Source organism: Xyrauchen texanus, chromosome 42, assembly GCF_025860055.1.
Source record: "Xyrauchen texanus isolate HMW12.3.18 chromosome 42, RBS_HiC_50CHRs, whole genome shotgun sequence".
Taxonomy (NCBI): Eukaryota; Metazoa; Chordata; class Actinopteri; order Cypriniformes; family Catostomidae; genus Xyrauchen; species Xyrauchen texanus.
In genome coordinates, this window is record NC_068317.1 from 26,075,445 (window position 1) to 26,093,428 (window position 17,984).

The following is a 17,984-nucleotide window of genomic DNA, read 5'->3' on the forward strand; positions in this document are numbered from 1 at the left end:
TTTTGTGTCTTTGTTACCGAATCGAGACACACACACATACACTAGCATATAGCTCTACCATTTAGTTTCCACTTCATGTTTTTGTGTTATATTCATCTAGTATTGGCAGTGTTCATTGCTGTTTGATTATAATAAATATTGTTATATTATAATAAGTACTACTGGTTTGTTTGTTTGAATATTGTGTTGAAACCAGCCTCTGCCACGTCAAGAACTCCTGTATTACTTCAGTATTGTTAAATTGTTGTTGTTAGAAGCCAACTGTAACCAGATTACTGTTGGATTCGTATGGTAATAATTCGACTAGCTTCTTCCCCTTTTTGATTATTTTGATTATCAATCAAAATACTCAATCTTCAGGGTAGAATTTTATGAGACTTGATCAGTCACTTACTATAATTTTTCTCTTGTCAAAGAGTGGTGCCCCGTGGATAGAATTTAACGAATTAAATCCTGTTATTTAATTTAATTATTAATTATATCCGATAGTAAAACTGATCTAACCAACCTGTGCACCCTACACTGCCACCGTGTTTACCAGGGGAAGCGACCAGGTGGTATGGGGTTGTGGCAGAGAATGGCTGTTGTCCTTATGGAAAAGAGGAGTACCAGAACCGGGCCTGCTAGACAATGTTCCAAAGATGTTGTTGCGATGGTGTGGAGACAGTTGGCCACGGAAGAGGAGCGGCATTCAACAGCGACTCTGCTGAAGATTTAACAAGCCATTGCTGCCATCAGCACTCTTCAGCAATGCTCACAAGAACAAGATGGAGGAGTTGCACCTGAAAACAAGAGTCTGCAATGAATACCGTGAATCATGCCTCATGATCTATACATAGACCTGGCTTCAAGGAGATTTCCCAGACTCATTGATTCAGGTACAAGGCTTCACAAATGTTCATATGGACAGAAGTAATAACTCAGGGAAAATGTGGTGGCATTTGTGTTTTTATTAAGGACACTTGGTGCAGGAATTACTTTTTACCTACCTAGAGACTATGGGAATGTTTGCTGTATTCATCCGCCTTGTGGGAACACATCCAAAGCTGCTTCACAAATAGCCGACTGTGTCCATCAGCAATTACAAAATAAGCCTGATGCACCAATATTTGTATTAGGGGAATTCAGTCACTGTAAAATGGACTACGCTCTTCCAGGATTCCAGCAATATGTTAATGAAAGCATACGAAAAAATAAGATACTGGACAAATGTTATGGTAATATTAAAGATGCATATGCTGCTAAAATTAGAACTACCCTTTCAAATCAGCCTGAGATTAAACATTGCATTAAATGGTGTAGCGTATTTAGGGGTTTCAGTGAAAGGTCGCTAACTGGTTAGTTTGGCGGTTGTGTTATGCTATTAGCTTAGCTGTACTGTGTTTACAATATGGAGTCGGCAGGTTGCCCCGGAAGAGTCTCTTTAGGACTTCTTGTGAACTTTCGTTGCTATAGCAACCAACACCAGTTATTTGTGATCTGGGTAAACACTAATGAAAACAGTTTCATCGATGCATATGAACGTCAACGTGTTCCACAATGCACAAATAAACAGTAATCAGTTAAAGTGCCCAGCTTCTCACACCAGTATATGTAGCAAATTTGGTATGGTAAATGTACACTGTACAGGTTTAAGTTTTGTGTACGTTACCATTGTTTGTAAGGGAAACAGTATGTGTGAGCTAGGAATTAAATTAAATAGTCTTATTTCTACATTACTATGTAAGAAAATGTATTAATGGAATTATAATTTAGATAAATGCCAAATAACTAGATTATTTGTCTTAATAGATTCTCCACCATTAAAATCGTAATACAACGTCTCGTTGCATCAGCTCATAATTTCTACTGTTGAGAATTAGCTTTAATAAGAGAATTATGATTAACTCTCTTATTGGAGTAATATTATTCTCATAGCTTATTGACAGTAATATTACACATATAGGTATAGCTTTGAAGCTAAATCTTTTAGAAACAGGGATGAGATTATTTATCAAAATATACCACAGTCAAAAATATTAGGGCCGGGACTCGATTAAAAAAATTAATCTAATTAATTAGAGGCTTTGTAATTAATTAATCGAAATTAATCGCATTTTAATTTCATAAATATTTGACCTGAGAACAGTGAGAAGTATTTTTTTCACATGGATTTTTAGTATACCATTGAATAATGACTGAATACATAAGCTTAAGCAACAAATATATCATTTATTTTTGTTCAACCAAGTCCAGCAGACCAGTGTAATTTTTGCCATTAAGTGTAGCAATAGAATATATAGAAATATAGTACATTTCAGAAATTCAGGTAGCCTATATGTAGGTAGACCTTCTGTAAACTATGTTTTTTTAAGTAAAACACAATACTTTCAAGTACATTCAGAACATTGGAAACCCTGACTATTAGAAAACATCTCTCTGTTGCTTCAGAGGCCATAACAGACGAAGTCCAACTCTCAATAACCGCTATATGCTGCTATATGTTTTGCGTTGAGGTGACACTTGAGGCTCGATGTGCCGCAGTGATATGCGAATTCCTTGTTGCATAGCTTGCACACAACCATGCTCTTATCGACGCTTCCATCCGTTCGTTTTTTAATAACAAAATTTCCCATCCACGAGGCCAACCAAAGCGGTCTCGTCAGCTTCTTCATTCATGTTCACTGTGGTTTGTTGTTGTTTGAAGTCATGAACGCTAGTTGGTGCTCCAGTATAATCGGTCCGCCGAAACTCATCCAGTGAGAAACGTTCCGCGGTGCAAAAATAAGTGTGATTAAAATGCGTAAAAAATGTTTAACGTGTTATTTTTTGTGTAATTAATTAATCTTAATTAACGCGTTAAAGTCTGTAATTAATTAATCTTAATTAACGCGTTAAAGTCCCGGCTCTAAAAAATATCTTTAAAAGGGAAAAATTTATAATTAAGCATAACTAGTTTTGATTAATTATGAGCATTTGGATTGGTTAATAGAATCAACTTAATGTAGCTGAATTAATATTACAATCAATTTATTGACACACTCAGCGAACACTCAGTACTGATTCTTTATAAATTCTCAGAAAGGATATTTTTCTTGGCCACACAAAAATAACTCTTCCTTAGCATGGTGCTGAGATTGAATCATTAAATGTAAGTTGATTTACAAGCAGACAAGAATCAACTTGCAAGAATGTACACAAAAGCTTATTTAACTAAAATATGAACACATAACTAATCTAAACAAAAACATACACACAAAATCACTCATACATGGGAAAGGGAAAAGTGAAAATAAAAAACAAAATAGAGGAAATGCAGTAATGAAACATCTCATTTTGACCATCTGAGAGAACCATCAAGCTCTTAATTTAAAAGCACCTTTGTTACAAAGGGGTTTTCTTATACTAAAATGATATTCAGTTAGTTACTGGTATGATACTTGCAATTGCCTTGGCTGTTGAGAAACCGCCCGGGTGCAGTCACAGGAGAAAGGCTTGATGGTCCCTTGGGTCAAGGTGTTGCACATGGCTTGAGGTGTTGAGGCCTGCCGGCAGCAGAGAGTCAGGGGAAAGAGCCAGGGGAAAAAGAGTGAGTAAGAGGCGGGACATGTCTTTTAACTTCTGCTGGATGTCCCTCCTCTTGAGTCTGGCTTGACCAATGCGAAAGGAGCAATTTCCAAGCGGGAAATGTTCCTTTGTTTGGAAGCTGACTCATTTGCATGATTGGGGTTAGTTTAAGCCCCTTTATTCTCTAATTAATATAGCAAGCATACAATGCATTCTGTCAGAATTATATATTTACCATTGTGCAGGATGTCACACAGGGATTAATTTGGTAGGAAACATAATACTAAATAATTTTACATTAGCTGGTAGTCCTGTCATAAGCCATCCATAAAACAGTATACAGTACACAAATTACTTTACAAGACACTAATGGTCCTATACACAATGTCCTGGGGATATACATGTGAAATTATAGACAGTTTGTCTATAATTTAATGAAGAAAGCTCTGTTGTTCTGGGCTTTGTGTACATTTCCTATGGCGGAAAGGAGTGAATAACGCTTTCTGCATTCCTTTGCCGATAATGATCAGTAGGGGATCAGAAAATGGAACCTGCGTGGGCCTCTGCTTGCTACATTCTTGAGACATCTGTTGGCTTATTCATTAAATAATGAATAAATGTTTGTCTGATTGGTCCAGATGCTACAACGGAAAAAACAAGCCTTCAGGAACAATACAATGGAACTGAGAGCAGTTCAAAGAGAACAACAGGGTTAATTAAAGGAAACGAAGGAACAACATAGTCTACGAGTCAGATAAGCTGTTCAACTAAGAACTGAGGGAATCATTGAGATAAATGACCAACATGAACTCTGACAAGTGGGGAATTTATGTATTGAATGAACTGGAAAAAGCAAATGAACTTAACAACTTTTACAAATATTTTGATTCTGACAAATGTAGAAACCTGTCTATTACAGTGACATTTGATCCAACACAGGATAGAATAGTAATTGGTCCAAGTGCTTTTAATTAATTTAAGTTTTAATTAATGGGGAGTGTATTGAGCAGGTAACAACATACAAGTTCTTGGGTATTCATTTTTATTCTCAGTTAAAATGGGCCCATCAAGTAGAGTATGTTTGTTCATGAGTTAGTCAGCGGTTATGGCTCTAATGGGGGGCTTTGTGCAATACTTAGGTGTAGGGCAATTGTGCAATATTTAGGTGTTAAGTGATATGTGCAATAGTATGGCATATAGTGTGGTTTAGTGGTTTGATGTATAAATGCACTTTAATTGTAGTTTGTTTGTTTGTGTGCTGCTGTGTTGACTGTGTTCTCTTGAATGCCCAAGACTAATTTCTCCTAAGGGAGACAAAAAAAAGGCTAATCTAATGTAATATAATCTATAAGTAAAATGCTAGAGTACGGAATATGGGGTGTGGAAATTTTAGGAGGGTTTGTCGCAGACTCAAGCCTTGCTTGCCTCCATTTTTATGTATATTAAGCAGTTTACCTGTTCAGTATGAGCTTATATATAGTTGGGTTATATATAGTCACGAACATAAAAAAACTCAACACATTTCGCTCTCGGCTAAACACTTTCATTCCGAGAGACCATTTGAGTAAGCAGAGCAATTTTTTTTTTACCGACTCAAGCCTTGCCTGGCTCCATTTTCTTCATATCAAGCAGCTTTACCTGATCATGATCATCTGAGCCCCACAAACGGCGCATGATACAATCATGTTCGGCGAAGATGAAGGGGATACTATCTCTCTTCGTGAACTGTGTCTGCACTCAGGTGAGGTTTTTGACATTTTTCATTGTGGATAGGAAATGGGACAAACTGGCTTCTGAGACTGAGTTGCTTGAGGTTTTGACTTGAGCCTTAAAAACATGGTCAACTGGACATAGAAGTGTGTTTGTGCCTAGTTAGTACATTTCTTTCTTAGGATTGAAACTCGACTCTGTTGCCACGTGGGCATGCATGACTGACTAACGTGTTCAGTCCACTTTCCTATGCTTGACAATGTTAAAGCTGGAGAGAACCCTGCTATTAAAAAAGGCTAAATGTGTTCACCATGTCGACACACCTTGAAGCTTCGCTGCCTGTGCTGCCTTTTTGCATGTTGAACGTTTTGACTATTCAGTGAGAATTCTCAAGTGCAGCAGCCTTTGCATTGCTTGTTAAAAGCACCATGCCACAAATTGGCACTCCGATCACCGAGATTTATGTCCAGGAAATTAGCAGGTCTATGGGCAGCCTGGTATAAGTGGAATGACACCCCTGGCTAAAATTGTCCGGAGTTCACTTTTAGCATTCCCCAGGAACAAGAGTGTGGCATCTTCACAGTAACACAGGACATTCAGCCCTGTTTTTACTGTTGTTGATGGGATGGTAGAAGACTGTCATGTTACAACACAGAGATTTTAGGTGTTGCCTAAACACCCCTCTCGATATCCCTACTGTTGCGAGCAAGGAACGAGTTTGGTGCATGACAGGTCTTTTTGATGCCTGTTTTTACTGTGCTGTTACCATGCCAGAGAACTGCCATGTAACAACATAAACTTAAATCCTCATTGCGAGGCATGTAAGTACCAACGTTTTTGGTGGGTGGCATTCAGCCACACACCGAGCAGAGTCGAACACGGCTGTGTGCTTTAGTTTGTCTTCGGGATGTCCTTAGAGATTCACATTTGCTCCGATAAGGCTTAGTGGAGTCGGTGTTACCTCAATGATTGTTTGCTGATAGCTCAATCGAAGGTACAAGCGTGCAAGCACAGAGACCTGTTGCTAGTGCATTGGAGCCTCAAGTGCAGCTGTGCAAAGAGTGTGTGATTGCCCAGTCAGCAAGTTTCCTTCCTAGAACACTTAATTATGGCTGCAAGTTGGGCTTCACATAATACCTTCACCAGGTTTTACAACCTGCATGTATCTTCCATCTTCTCCGACATATTCACAGAGGTAGAGGGTTGATCAAGACTAACCAAATGAATAATATAGGTGTTAAATAAAAGGTCTCTCTGTTCCCTCTAGTTCGAATGAGAACATTTGTGTAATGCTTCACTACCCTGTTGGCTAGTGTCATTGTGTGAAAGCCTTGGCCAGGCGATCCCTCTACTCCCCTCATTCCCGCTAACTTGGAATATATGTTGAGACATTGCTCCAATACCCTGCATGTCTAGGGTCTCTGTCTTGGCATCGAGCCATTGGTTTATTGTTCCCGTTTCTCAATACGAAGGGGAGGCTACAGCAATGCTTTTGACAACCCTTTAATGGCTAATTGGCATTGCACATCAGTGCTAGGGTGTTATGGAATATGGCTCCCATAGTGTCAGCTTCTGATGCAGCATCAAAATTACCTTCTTGAAAAGGAAAGTATCAGTTACTCACGTAAATTTGGTTCCCTGAAACAAGGTAATGAGACTATACATATCAGTGCCTTAGCTACTGATTTTTTGCTGTTTTGGGAAGAGAGATATGGTCTCCTTCCCTTCAGTTGGAAAATCCTTAAGGTGTGACACTGGGCTTTAGTTTATGTGCACTTCAGCTTAGGTGGAGCTTCACCAGCCAATCATATTCCTGTGATCGTATAGGGTTAGTAACACCCCTAAAGGATGCTCGCATAGCATCAGCTTCTGATGCAGCTCGTTCCATTATTTCAGGGAAACAAGGTTACGTGAGTAACAGAGATGCTTTTGACAAATAACATTCAGAGAACCTCTAAAATACTTTTTTTTACCATCACAAAACCACTTTATGTAGAGAAAATCAACAGGCTTAAGAAGAATTTAGCTGCATCCTTTAGAAGAAAAGAACTATGAACTATGAAAATAACTATTTCTTACATAGTTCTGCGTAAAGAAATACACATGTGGTTCTTAGTGGTCTGAAATGTATGCCGTCATCTCTTTGAAACAGTGTGATATGGGGTCTGTCCTGTCTGTCTGACACTTTGAACCCTCCAGAATGAGTTTTAGGGATTTTTCTGCTATTTTCTGGATTGTCTCATTAGATTAGGCTCAAGTCTTAATTAGTCACTTTAAGAGAGCTTAATATGTCTTTTATTTTGTGGAATTTAGCCAGAGCATTCCTTTTAAAGTTTTTAATAGCAGTTTGTCAGGAGGCAATGGAATCAGTCTGGACTGAATGACCTGAGGGGAGGAGGAGGGGTCAGTCACCTAATGTCTCTCTAAGTCGTCCTCAGACGAGCCTTCCATCGTTGCCTCCAGGCATCCCGATTCTCCATGCATCCGGCCAGTTCGTTGGTGCTCTGGGCTCCTGTATCCCTCTTGAGTATGTCCACGTATGTTAGCGTGGGACGTCCTCTTGACCGATGGTCATGTGTTGGTTCCCATAGCACCAGCTTGCTGGCTGGCAGCTCGCGATGCCTTCGGCAATGTCCTGCAAGTCTCATTCTCCTCACAGCAATCTTGTTGCTCACTCTTGATACTCCCTCATACAGGATTTTGTTGGTTACATGCACACTCTTACTGATATTAAGCACTGCGTGCAGCATCCTGGTGTAGCACCCGTCCAGGGACTTCTCTAGGGTTGGATTCAGGGTCCAGCATTCACTGCCATAGAGGAGAACAGACTCTACCGTCGCGTAGAAGAAGCTGAGTTTGATTTGGCGGGAGAGGTTGGAGTTCCATACACTGTTCATGCCGTTCAGGGCCCTCCATGCAAGTGCCTAATGTGGAACGCATATTAGCCTATGAACATTTTCTCAGCACTTGCAATTGTAACACAGTAACGAGACTGTGCTCTTTCTCAGTTTCTCTCTCCTCTCCCTTTCTCACCTTCTGTCTTCCTTTCTCTATTAACACAATCAATGCTTGTGTGTGTGGGTTTGTGTGTGTGTGTGTGTGTGTGTGTGCACATGAATAAGTTTCAAAAAGTACAGAGGATTGTGATCTCATCCCTAGAGTCATCTGTCAATCATATTTCACACTCAGCAGTAAAAAAAATGTTAAAGAATTCCCAGCGGATGGGCCAAATAGGCTTCAGTGATCTGCAGGGGTGGTAGGAGCAGAATTTAAAGACCAGTAAAGCAGGCAGCCTCACACAGAACACATGCACAGCCATATTGAGTTGAATCATTTCAATCTACAATGCAGCAGTCCTCAGAATAAATAGCAAAATACAGCCACGAAATCAAAGATTGGGAGGGTGCCAAATAGGGACATTAGACTGAATTCTTTTGACACCTTCAACAGTCAAACCTCTATTGCATTACTGAGATTGTCAGACTTGCAAAATGTAATGCAAATTGAACACAAAGGGAGAACTCACACAGCCAACAGTAATTAATATACCATTCCCTGTCAGCACAGTGAATCCTAATTAAGTGGAATGGATATGACACAAAACATTTAAGCTAGGCTACATCATGCAGCCTAGTTGGATGGCTGTTCAAGTGGCTTGAGATTTTACAGGAAGTTTTTTCGTGCCAGGGGACAACTTTCCTGTCAAATAGATACAAATACTAAAGAGTTGTTATGACATTTTTCAGAATTTAACCCTCTGGCTGCTATTTACAGATATTGTATTAATGCAATTTTCATAGCGATTTCAAAAGTTATAGGTGGCAGGGACAAGATGGGACCACATCTCAGGACTTTACAAGGTATTATGAATTGCTAAATCTTGTCTTTTCTTTGCAACACTACTATTATCATACAAAGCGAAATTGACAACTTGCTGGGGGAAATGGGTTTTCTGAGGAAGATTTGTCAGCACTGAGATGCTTGTTCATTCAGCTGTACAGCTATAGCTGTAAAGCTGTAAAGCATTCACACAGTATACTTCTGACTGAAGGTGGAAGACAAAGAGGGAAAAAGTCATAGGAAAGAAATAGTATATATAATCTGTCAGTCAGAACGAGACTGAGGCTGGATTATCAGGGCTAAGACACCACGGACAGCCTCTATTGCTTCTGCTGCCATAGTAACCTGCACAGTGGCCCTGGTCATAGATTATGTGAATGATGCTTTGTTAAGAGCCGAGATAATCATGATGTTGATGATCCCAGTGGGTGTTTAGATGAGAACGTGTGTAAATAATTCTATAAATGCTAGTGAATTCACTTTATTCAGGTTCTCAACTGTTCCAGTCATGTTTCATATTATATTAAATTTGTATTAAATATTATATATGTGTTTTATTGAATTTTTCCCATTTAGTACAATAATAATATTAGTCAAGTTTTTAGACTATTTATTATGAACTAATTTATTAAATTTCATGCAACAATGTTTAAAATTTTTAACCTTTGGTACTGTATCTGTTCTATTTGTACTGTAAACAATGATTTTCTGTCCTCTTTGTGGTACAAACCAGGTCAACAAGTATGTTAAGTTGAAGATATAGTTTTATTTCAAACAACACATCGAGAAGATTTACAATAAATTTGACTGAACTCGGGAATATACATTCATCTGGCTTGTAGTATAACTCTCGCTCTAAACTTCATAACTTCTCTCAAGCTTCGGCATAAATATACCATAACATTTTTATTATTTTCTTTTCAAATTATATTATTAGCATAACAATTTGAGTAAAAGTTTAATTGAAAATGTTTAATGAATTGCATTTTTTATACTTTTATTTAGGTGACCCATTTTAATGACAGATTGCTTTGAAGCTGGCATAAACCAGGTGATAACTTGATGATCGATGTTTTTCCATGTTGTGATTTGAGAATATTCGAAATAGCATCTTGTGTGCTTCAATGGAAGGAAAAAGATATGACCATTTGTACAAAGACATAGTCATGAACATGAACAAATTAGCTTATTATTAATTTTACATCAAAACAAAGTGGATGGTCAAATGTTAATTTGCTCATGATTGTGACGTCAATACCGTGACATTTTCTAAACAAACCATTTATTTTTTGCAGCTTAGTTACATAAATGGTTTGGGAGGACTGAGGGAAAGTGCTTTGCCTTGTGACTATTAGAGAATGTTTGGGAAAAAAAACATGATATGTCCCATTTGAAAAAGTTTTTGTTTGCCAAATGTTGTTTAGTGTTAGGTGTTTTTTATTTTTTGTGCAGTGTCCATGCATGTGTGGTGAGTCTCTGTGTTCTGTGGTAATATTGCTGAGATCTGCTAAGACAGCTTCCCTGCATGTCATGGCTGCTTAATTTATGAAGACAAGAAAGGGACACTCTCTATGTCATTGAAAAAGGAAATAATTACCACCACTTGAAGTTCTATATATTGCTACTCAAAAAATCAGGGGTGGAGTGTATAACTAACATCCAAACTTCATTTCTATTCTCATTTTCAAGCAATCAAATTGGGTCTGAACCTCTGGTCCTGATTATGCTGACCCGGCACAACAAACAGAAACATCTTCAGACCAGAGAGAGTTCTGTTGTCACAATTTACTAGATTTAAATCCTATATGTAATCTCTCCATATGCTAAATGTCAGCAGAAATCTATCGATAGGCCTAATTACAGCAGTGTTGAACCTTTGATAAAAACATGATTCATCTTCAAAGCTCCACTCTCATTATTGGAGTTGTTAATCAAGTCTGTAAAGATATAAGCTTTTCATTCCTTAAGGAATCACCTTTACACATTGGAAGTCACTGGGTGTGATCAGCATCAGCAGTAAACAGCTTCTTAAGTGGTGTCTTTGAATTGTGAGCTTTTTTCCCCTTCTCACTGTATGTTAGTTGGGAAGTTGTCCAGGTAACCTAAAATGATATGATGTTGTTGTTGATTTTTTTTTAAAAACCTAAAAAAAATTATTTTAGTCTCATGACCCTTGAGTTAGAGCTATAAACACTATTGTACATACTGTTTGGCATGCAGTTACTACAGTAAGTTACAAAGTAACACGTCTTTTCTTAAGTCCGATTGTATGGCAGTATGTGTGCAGTGAATGTGCATAAGTGTGGTAATGGTGACTATGCATTTGACAGGTGGGGATCAGGCTGGTTTCCATTTTTTCTCAACTATCTCATCCCATTGACCTCTAGTTTGAAAATGCGACTTTAATTCTTTATAGGTTTATTACACAAGTAATCTGCTCTTCCTGTATTGAAGCAGTGTGCAGGTAAAGCCCAAGTATGTTTGTGGGTGTTCAGCAGGCAAGCTCAAAGGTGCTTGCGAGAGCATAGAGGGAGATTGAAAAAAAGTCGGAGCTTTAATCAAGCCAAGGCCTTGGAGAAATCTATCCTTCCACCAAGGTCTCATTTATGCACAAGTGATGGATTTAACCGCAGCCCGGAGAGAGAAGGAGAGAGAGACAGAAAGAGAACGAGAGAGATGGAAATTACATGCTTAAACCCTCATATTTGTTTGTAAAATCTACAAGCTTTGATTGCAAAATCAAATTTGCTCCTTTGTAATTTAGTGGCAATAGCTTGACCTGCAGTTGCATGTGATCTGGCAAAACGGCCTCTGACAGATTAGACATTAACATCTGAAACGAGAAAGGAGAAATCACTCTTCACACTACTCTCCTTTAGATGAGATAATTACAAAGTAGATTTCACAACATGAGCACTGATCTCAGTGTGGCCTCTGCATAGTAATTTAATTTCCAATGGATAGATATTTATCTATTTGTCATTTCTAAAGTTCTCAAAACAGCTACAATGAAATACGTGACACGCATTGCAAGAGAGTGATCGAACAGACAATAAGCTAGATGAGTTGTCTTTGTGTCGGAATGTATGAGATTGTGAGTGTGCTGTGTGTGCGCATTTGTGTGCATATGTGTTTATTGAAGCATTCGCCAAGGACCAAAGGGTGGGAAAAGAAAGAGAGAGAGAGCAATCTGTGATCTGGGTTACATGTCACAGACATCTGTCACACAAAAGGATTTGTTTGATTTGTTGGTCCTATTTATCTCAGTCTGCTGTCAACAGTACATTTATACTCAGTCATGTTGGCGATCTGGTAATCTGAAGACTCGCCTGCCAGTGGGGCAGTCGTATCTCATTGTCGTCTGCTCTCGATCAGAAATTCCAACTCGAGTAATAATTTTTAAGACAGCTTGGTGAGGATTGGTGTCTTATATATTTATCTTTAGAGTATACACATTCTGCTTTTAAGGCCCGTTCACGTGTGCAAGGGCTTCAGTGCACCTTTTTAGCCAATCATCATGCAAGCTTTGACTTTCACAGGAAAAGTATTATAGATTCACTGAGTCACGGAAGAGAGCTCTATGCTAGATTTCTTGCTAGGTATCCAGGAAATGGGAAGTGCAAGGCTATACAGTGTGATAATTTCATATGCATTTGCGAGTTAATATTTCTGTGTGCAAATGTGGATAATTATTTGGGCAAGTGACATCTGATAATCGAATATGTAATGACTAATTGAAATTACGTGAACATGACAACATTTTTGCATTTCAAAATGTACGTGCTGTATATCAAGTTTGGATGCAGGTTTTCAGTGAAAATCAAGTAAAATGGTATTGTATTCAGACACAGTTTTAAGGTGAATTATATATATATATATATATATATATTAAAACATACCTAACCTTAAACTTTTGTCTGAACCTACCAATAGTTTATACTGTGTATATATATAGAAATCTAAGGCTGATTCCTTCAAATTACAGTATAATGAAATCCCTGTCCCTGTCTGGCTCTCTCTTAGTAATGACATTTTCTCAGAGCAATCATTGAACTGACAATGCAACAATTACTCCTTATTAATCTCTTCCTTATTAATTTTAGTTTTGGCCTAACAAGCCTTGACATCTTATTGTCATTTTATAGGACATTATATTGGCCTCTTTGGATCTATTTTCATCATGTTGTGCTGGGTAGCCCAGCCCACAGTTAAATATAATTTCCACAGAATCCTGCTTCACATAGCTGTAGATTAAAAAAAAAAAAATTCTGATTAGCTGTGATTTTGTCGCTAGTTCATGCAGCATTTTATTTTAAGTGGGGATGGAAAAATTACACTCGAAATTGACGCCTCGTTCCCCCTCAATAATCATTTGAAGTCGAAATGGATTCTCAAAACAATATAACTTCAAAACAAAATTAACAGTTTTTTTGAGGTTTATGCTTTAAACAAGACTAAACAAATTATTAATGTGGTAAGAAATAGAGAATTCAAGGTTTTAAGTATGTTTAGATACTGTATGTTTGCTGGAAAACAAGTTTGCAGTGTTCTTAGTGTTAGTGGATTGTTTGAATCCCTAACCATAAATATGAGTTATAGTGATGATTGCTTTAGCAAACACCACTAAATATAGAGTGCTGTAGAAACCAATCAATTCTTCTTCTCATAAGGGGGCCTGTTGTAAGTACACAATCTCTTGTCATGCTGAGATAGAACAGCATGAATGAACAGAACTGGGTGGTCCAGGCCTGTGAACTCCTCTACTGGCAGGCCTGATCATTTTCCAGGCTTACTTGCATGCGAGGACTGGCTAGAGAGCATATTAATATCACTTTGTCAGAATTAAAAGAGGTTAAATGGCTGTCAGGGCTTTGTTGTCACATCGCTCGTAGTACAAGGAAAGAGGAAAAGCCTATTAGCAGAAACACTCCTTTTTCCCCCTGTATTCATCTCTGCCACTGTCATTCAGTTTCTGCTCTGCAGTCCTGTTCTATAAACATCCTTTATCACTGCGCACTTTCCCAGTGTCCAAGCCTGCGGATTCCCGCAGAGAGACAGACATCTCCCACTTAATCAGCTGCTGTGTTTCTTGTTCAGATAAATTGGAGCTTGTTTCTCCTGAGAGGTCTTTCCTGGAGTACACCACTGTCACCCGACAATATCACATCCCTACGAGCCCCTGCTCATCCCTCACCTCTCTGTGGCACAGTAGAAAAAACTGGTATACTGATCAGTATGAATGTTTGAGGGAATGCTATGGGGTAAGGTAGGGCGCTTAACATTAGGTGACACTCCTTCATTAGTGTGAGGGTCTTCTTGCACAGCCAATGGAGAAAGATTTTTGCACTCTCATTTCAGCGCTTCTTTTTGTGCAGATTTCTTTGACTTTGAATGGCAGATCCACGGTACATTTTTCACCTGCCATCAATGGCTGTGACAAAAGTGCATCTCTGGGTATCCTTACCTAAATGTGTGGATCAAGGTAGCCTTTTTTTTAAGAATAACTGAGTAAGTGTATTATTCAGAAATTGTCAGTCTGACTTTTTGAGCATTTTAACATGTATATCTGTCCAATCTTAGCTCTTCAGAGACAACATTCTATTGTTCTTTAATAACATGGAGTAGTGGAATTTAAAAGGGGGATAATCTTCTTGTAAATTATGCGCTGAATAAGGCTTGTTTTACTGGTCGTCTGTGTGTGGGAACTTGAGTTAAATGGCTCTGTAAAAGATATATGAGTCTTTGGGCATTTAATGGCCAGTTCTTATCGGGATTAAACAAACAGCTGGAGAAAAGATACAGCCACCATATCAATTATATCCATAAAAATACTGATGTATCCAGAAAAAGTGCTGCTTGTCCATTTGAATACTCTTCATGACATTAACTTACATCACACTTAACTCAGAACTGCACACACATTATAATACTTATACAAGATTAAATGCCACATTTGTTGTTCTAATTTACTTATTCCTTTTTTCTTTACCTCTCTGTTTAGGAAAATCCCTACATGTGCAACAATGAGTGTGACTCAGCCACAGAAGAGCTGGCTCACCCCCCTGAGCTCATGTTTGACTTTGAGGGTCGCAACCCGACCACCTTTTGGCAGTCCACCTCCTGGAAGAGATACCCCAAACCTCTGGCAGTTAACTTAACCCTATCATGGAACAAGACCATTGAGCTTACCGATGACATCGTCATCACTTTTGAGTCGGGTCGGCCGGAGCAGATGGTTTTGGAGAAGTCTCTGGACTATGGACGTACCTGGCAACCCTACCAGTTCTATGCTACCGACTGCCTTGATGGTTTCACTATGGAGCCCAAGACAATGAAGGACATTACCCAGCACACACTATTGGACATTATCTGCACTGAGGAATATTCTAGAGGTTACGTGTGGAAGAACGACAAGACTGTACGTTTTGAAATCAAAGACCGTTTCGCATTGTTTGCTGGGCCCAAGCTGCACAATATGGCCTCGCTCTATGGACAATTGGACACCACCAAGAACCTGAGAGACTTTTTCACCATTACCGACCTGCGCATACGTCTTCTCAGACCTGCCACTGGTGCCACCATGGTGGATGAGAACAACCTTTCCAGATACTTCTACGCCATTTCTGACATTAAAGTACATGGCAGGTAAGACCTTTGGCTCCTTCCTGTGTCTTAGTTACTGCTGCAGACTGATTCTGGCTGGGGACTGTTGCCCTTGGCTCTTTTGCATTCCCTTTCCCTAACAAACCATATCTCATTCTGTAGATCTGAATTTTGGGATGCAGGGTAGACAGGTTTTCTTTTATATTTTTAGAGTTGTATTTTATGCATAGCCTTGGATTATTTAAACCATTTGACAGAACTTCACTGGATCACACAATTCTGTCATTCAATTACATTTTAACACTAAATAATAAAAAGAAAATGATTACACATCTGGTAAAAAACAGTTAGTTTAAATGCAAATGTGTAGCCATAGCTCTTGAACTTGCAAACTCATTTACATTTATGCATTTGGCAGATGCTTTTATCCAAAGCAACTTACAGAGCCCTTATTACAGGGACAATCCCCCTGGAGCAACCTGTAGTTAAGTGCCTTGCTCAAGGACACAATGGTGGTGGCTGTGGGGCTCGAACCAGCATCCTTCTGATTAACAGATTACCAGTTATGTGCTTTAGACCACTACACCACCACCACTCCAACAACTCATCATTGTGAACTTTTTGAACACAAAATGTTCATGAAATTGGATTTTCTGCAGCTTTTTGAAACTTGACAACATGCGATCAATCTCAATACAGTGAAATGTACTGTTCTAACACCCAGTCTATACATTTTCTAATTAAAGAAATCGGAAACATCTCACCCCATACCTTTACATGCTCATCTGTTTTAGTTTTAACAGAGATATGAGATGAAGTTCAGAATTTGTTCATCTCGTTGTCTGAGGTCAAAAATAAAAATGCTAATTCATTCAAAGAAAGTATAAGTTATAAATATTAAAAGCATCTTATCAAGGTTAAAATGTTGTTAAAAGTGCAGGGTTTTGCTATGTTTAGTGAGGATATTCACAGCGGTTTTTATAGAAGAAATATTGGTGTAGACCTGATTCTGTTTGAAATGTCAGTCTGGGACATGCACATGTGGACAATACACAATTGGTATGAAAATAATCTAGCATACTGTACATTGCGAAAGTGAACTGTACAATTTGTTTAATTTGTCCATTATATAATACTTCTAATGCATTTCTTGTCCCTGCTTTTATAAATAGAAATTGCTTTCAACTGTTCACATTCTTTGCATTTCATGCAATAGATCCATGGCAGATGGACACAAGTGTTGTTTTTTGTGTGTTAAGGTTTGATAGTAAAACAAAAGGCAAAAGACAAAATCATGAATAAAACAAAGAGCAATTGTCAAAAAATAAATAAATAACTCTAAATGTTAAATTAGAATGCAATTACAAGGAATAGTCAAATTTAATTTGCGTGTGTGTGGGCATGTTTATGTGGTTTACTAGGACAATTTGTTTTAGGTCACAAACTGGTAATTACAAGGGTATTATGCTATAAATGTGGTTTATGAGGACATTTCTTGTGTCACCTTAATTTAAATAGCTTAAAAAACATATTAAATGATGTTTTATTGAAAATGTAAAAATGTAGAACGTTTTCTGTGAGGGTTAGGTTTAGGGGTTGTGTTAGGTTTAGGGGATATAATCTATAGTTTGTACAGTATAAAAATAATTATGTCTATGGAAAGTCCTCATAATGATAGGTAGAGCACATGTGTGTGTGTGTTGCTAAACTTGTTACTCTGTGTTGCTTTTGAGTTGAGAAAGTGACATATCTGATGAAGACGGCTTATCACAGTAGGCTGTACATTTTAAAACTCGCTCAAGGCTGTGTTTTTATTAATAGGACATGGCGATGATCGGTGAGCATAATCTCTGGTGGATATTTATGAGAGTAGTGACTTGGCATCTTGTTCTGAAAAGGTAATCCAGAGTTCAGCGGGAGTGGCGTGCTCATTGTTGTGAGTTTTCTCCAAGCTTCACTGTCATGAAGAATTGCGATTCATCTCCCTTCACATGCTCAAAGGAAGCGTACGCTTCTTCACCCTCTGATATGCATTTCTGCCTGATGGTGCATGAGCCACAAGACTCTGGCAGGAGACAGATGACCCAAAGCAATGGATTTTCTGATCTCAGAAGAGATTTGCTCTATATCATTTTGAAACAAAGGAGCCGAGATGCAGTGCTAGAGCTAAGTAGGTCATCAAAATGAAAGTGTTAGTGGAAAACATATACTTCGAAATGTGGTGCATACTTAATGTTTGTTGTGTGGAGTTGCCATAGACATTTTTTCCCAATTGTTTACACACG

General features: G+C 38.4%; 1 protein-coding gene across 1 annotated transcript in view; it reads left to right on the forward strand.

Annotated features, from left to right (window-relative positions):
* Positions 1–17,984, forward strand: part of LOC127635122 (netrin-G1-like) — a 158,217-nt gene that overhangs the window by 51,049 nt on the left and 89,184 nt on the right. The window contains exon 3 of the mRNA XM_052114915.1: positions 15,098–15,741. Within this exon, the coding sequence (XP_051970875.1) occupies positions 15,098–15,741 (644 nt within the window). The remainder of the gene's footprint in view (positions 1–15,097; positions 15,742–17,984) is intronic.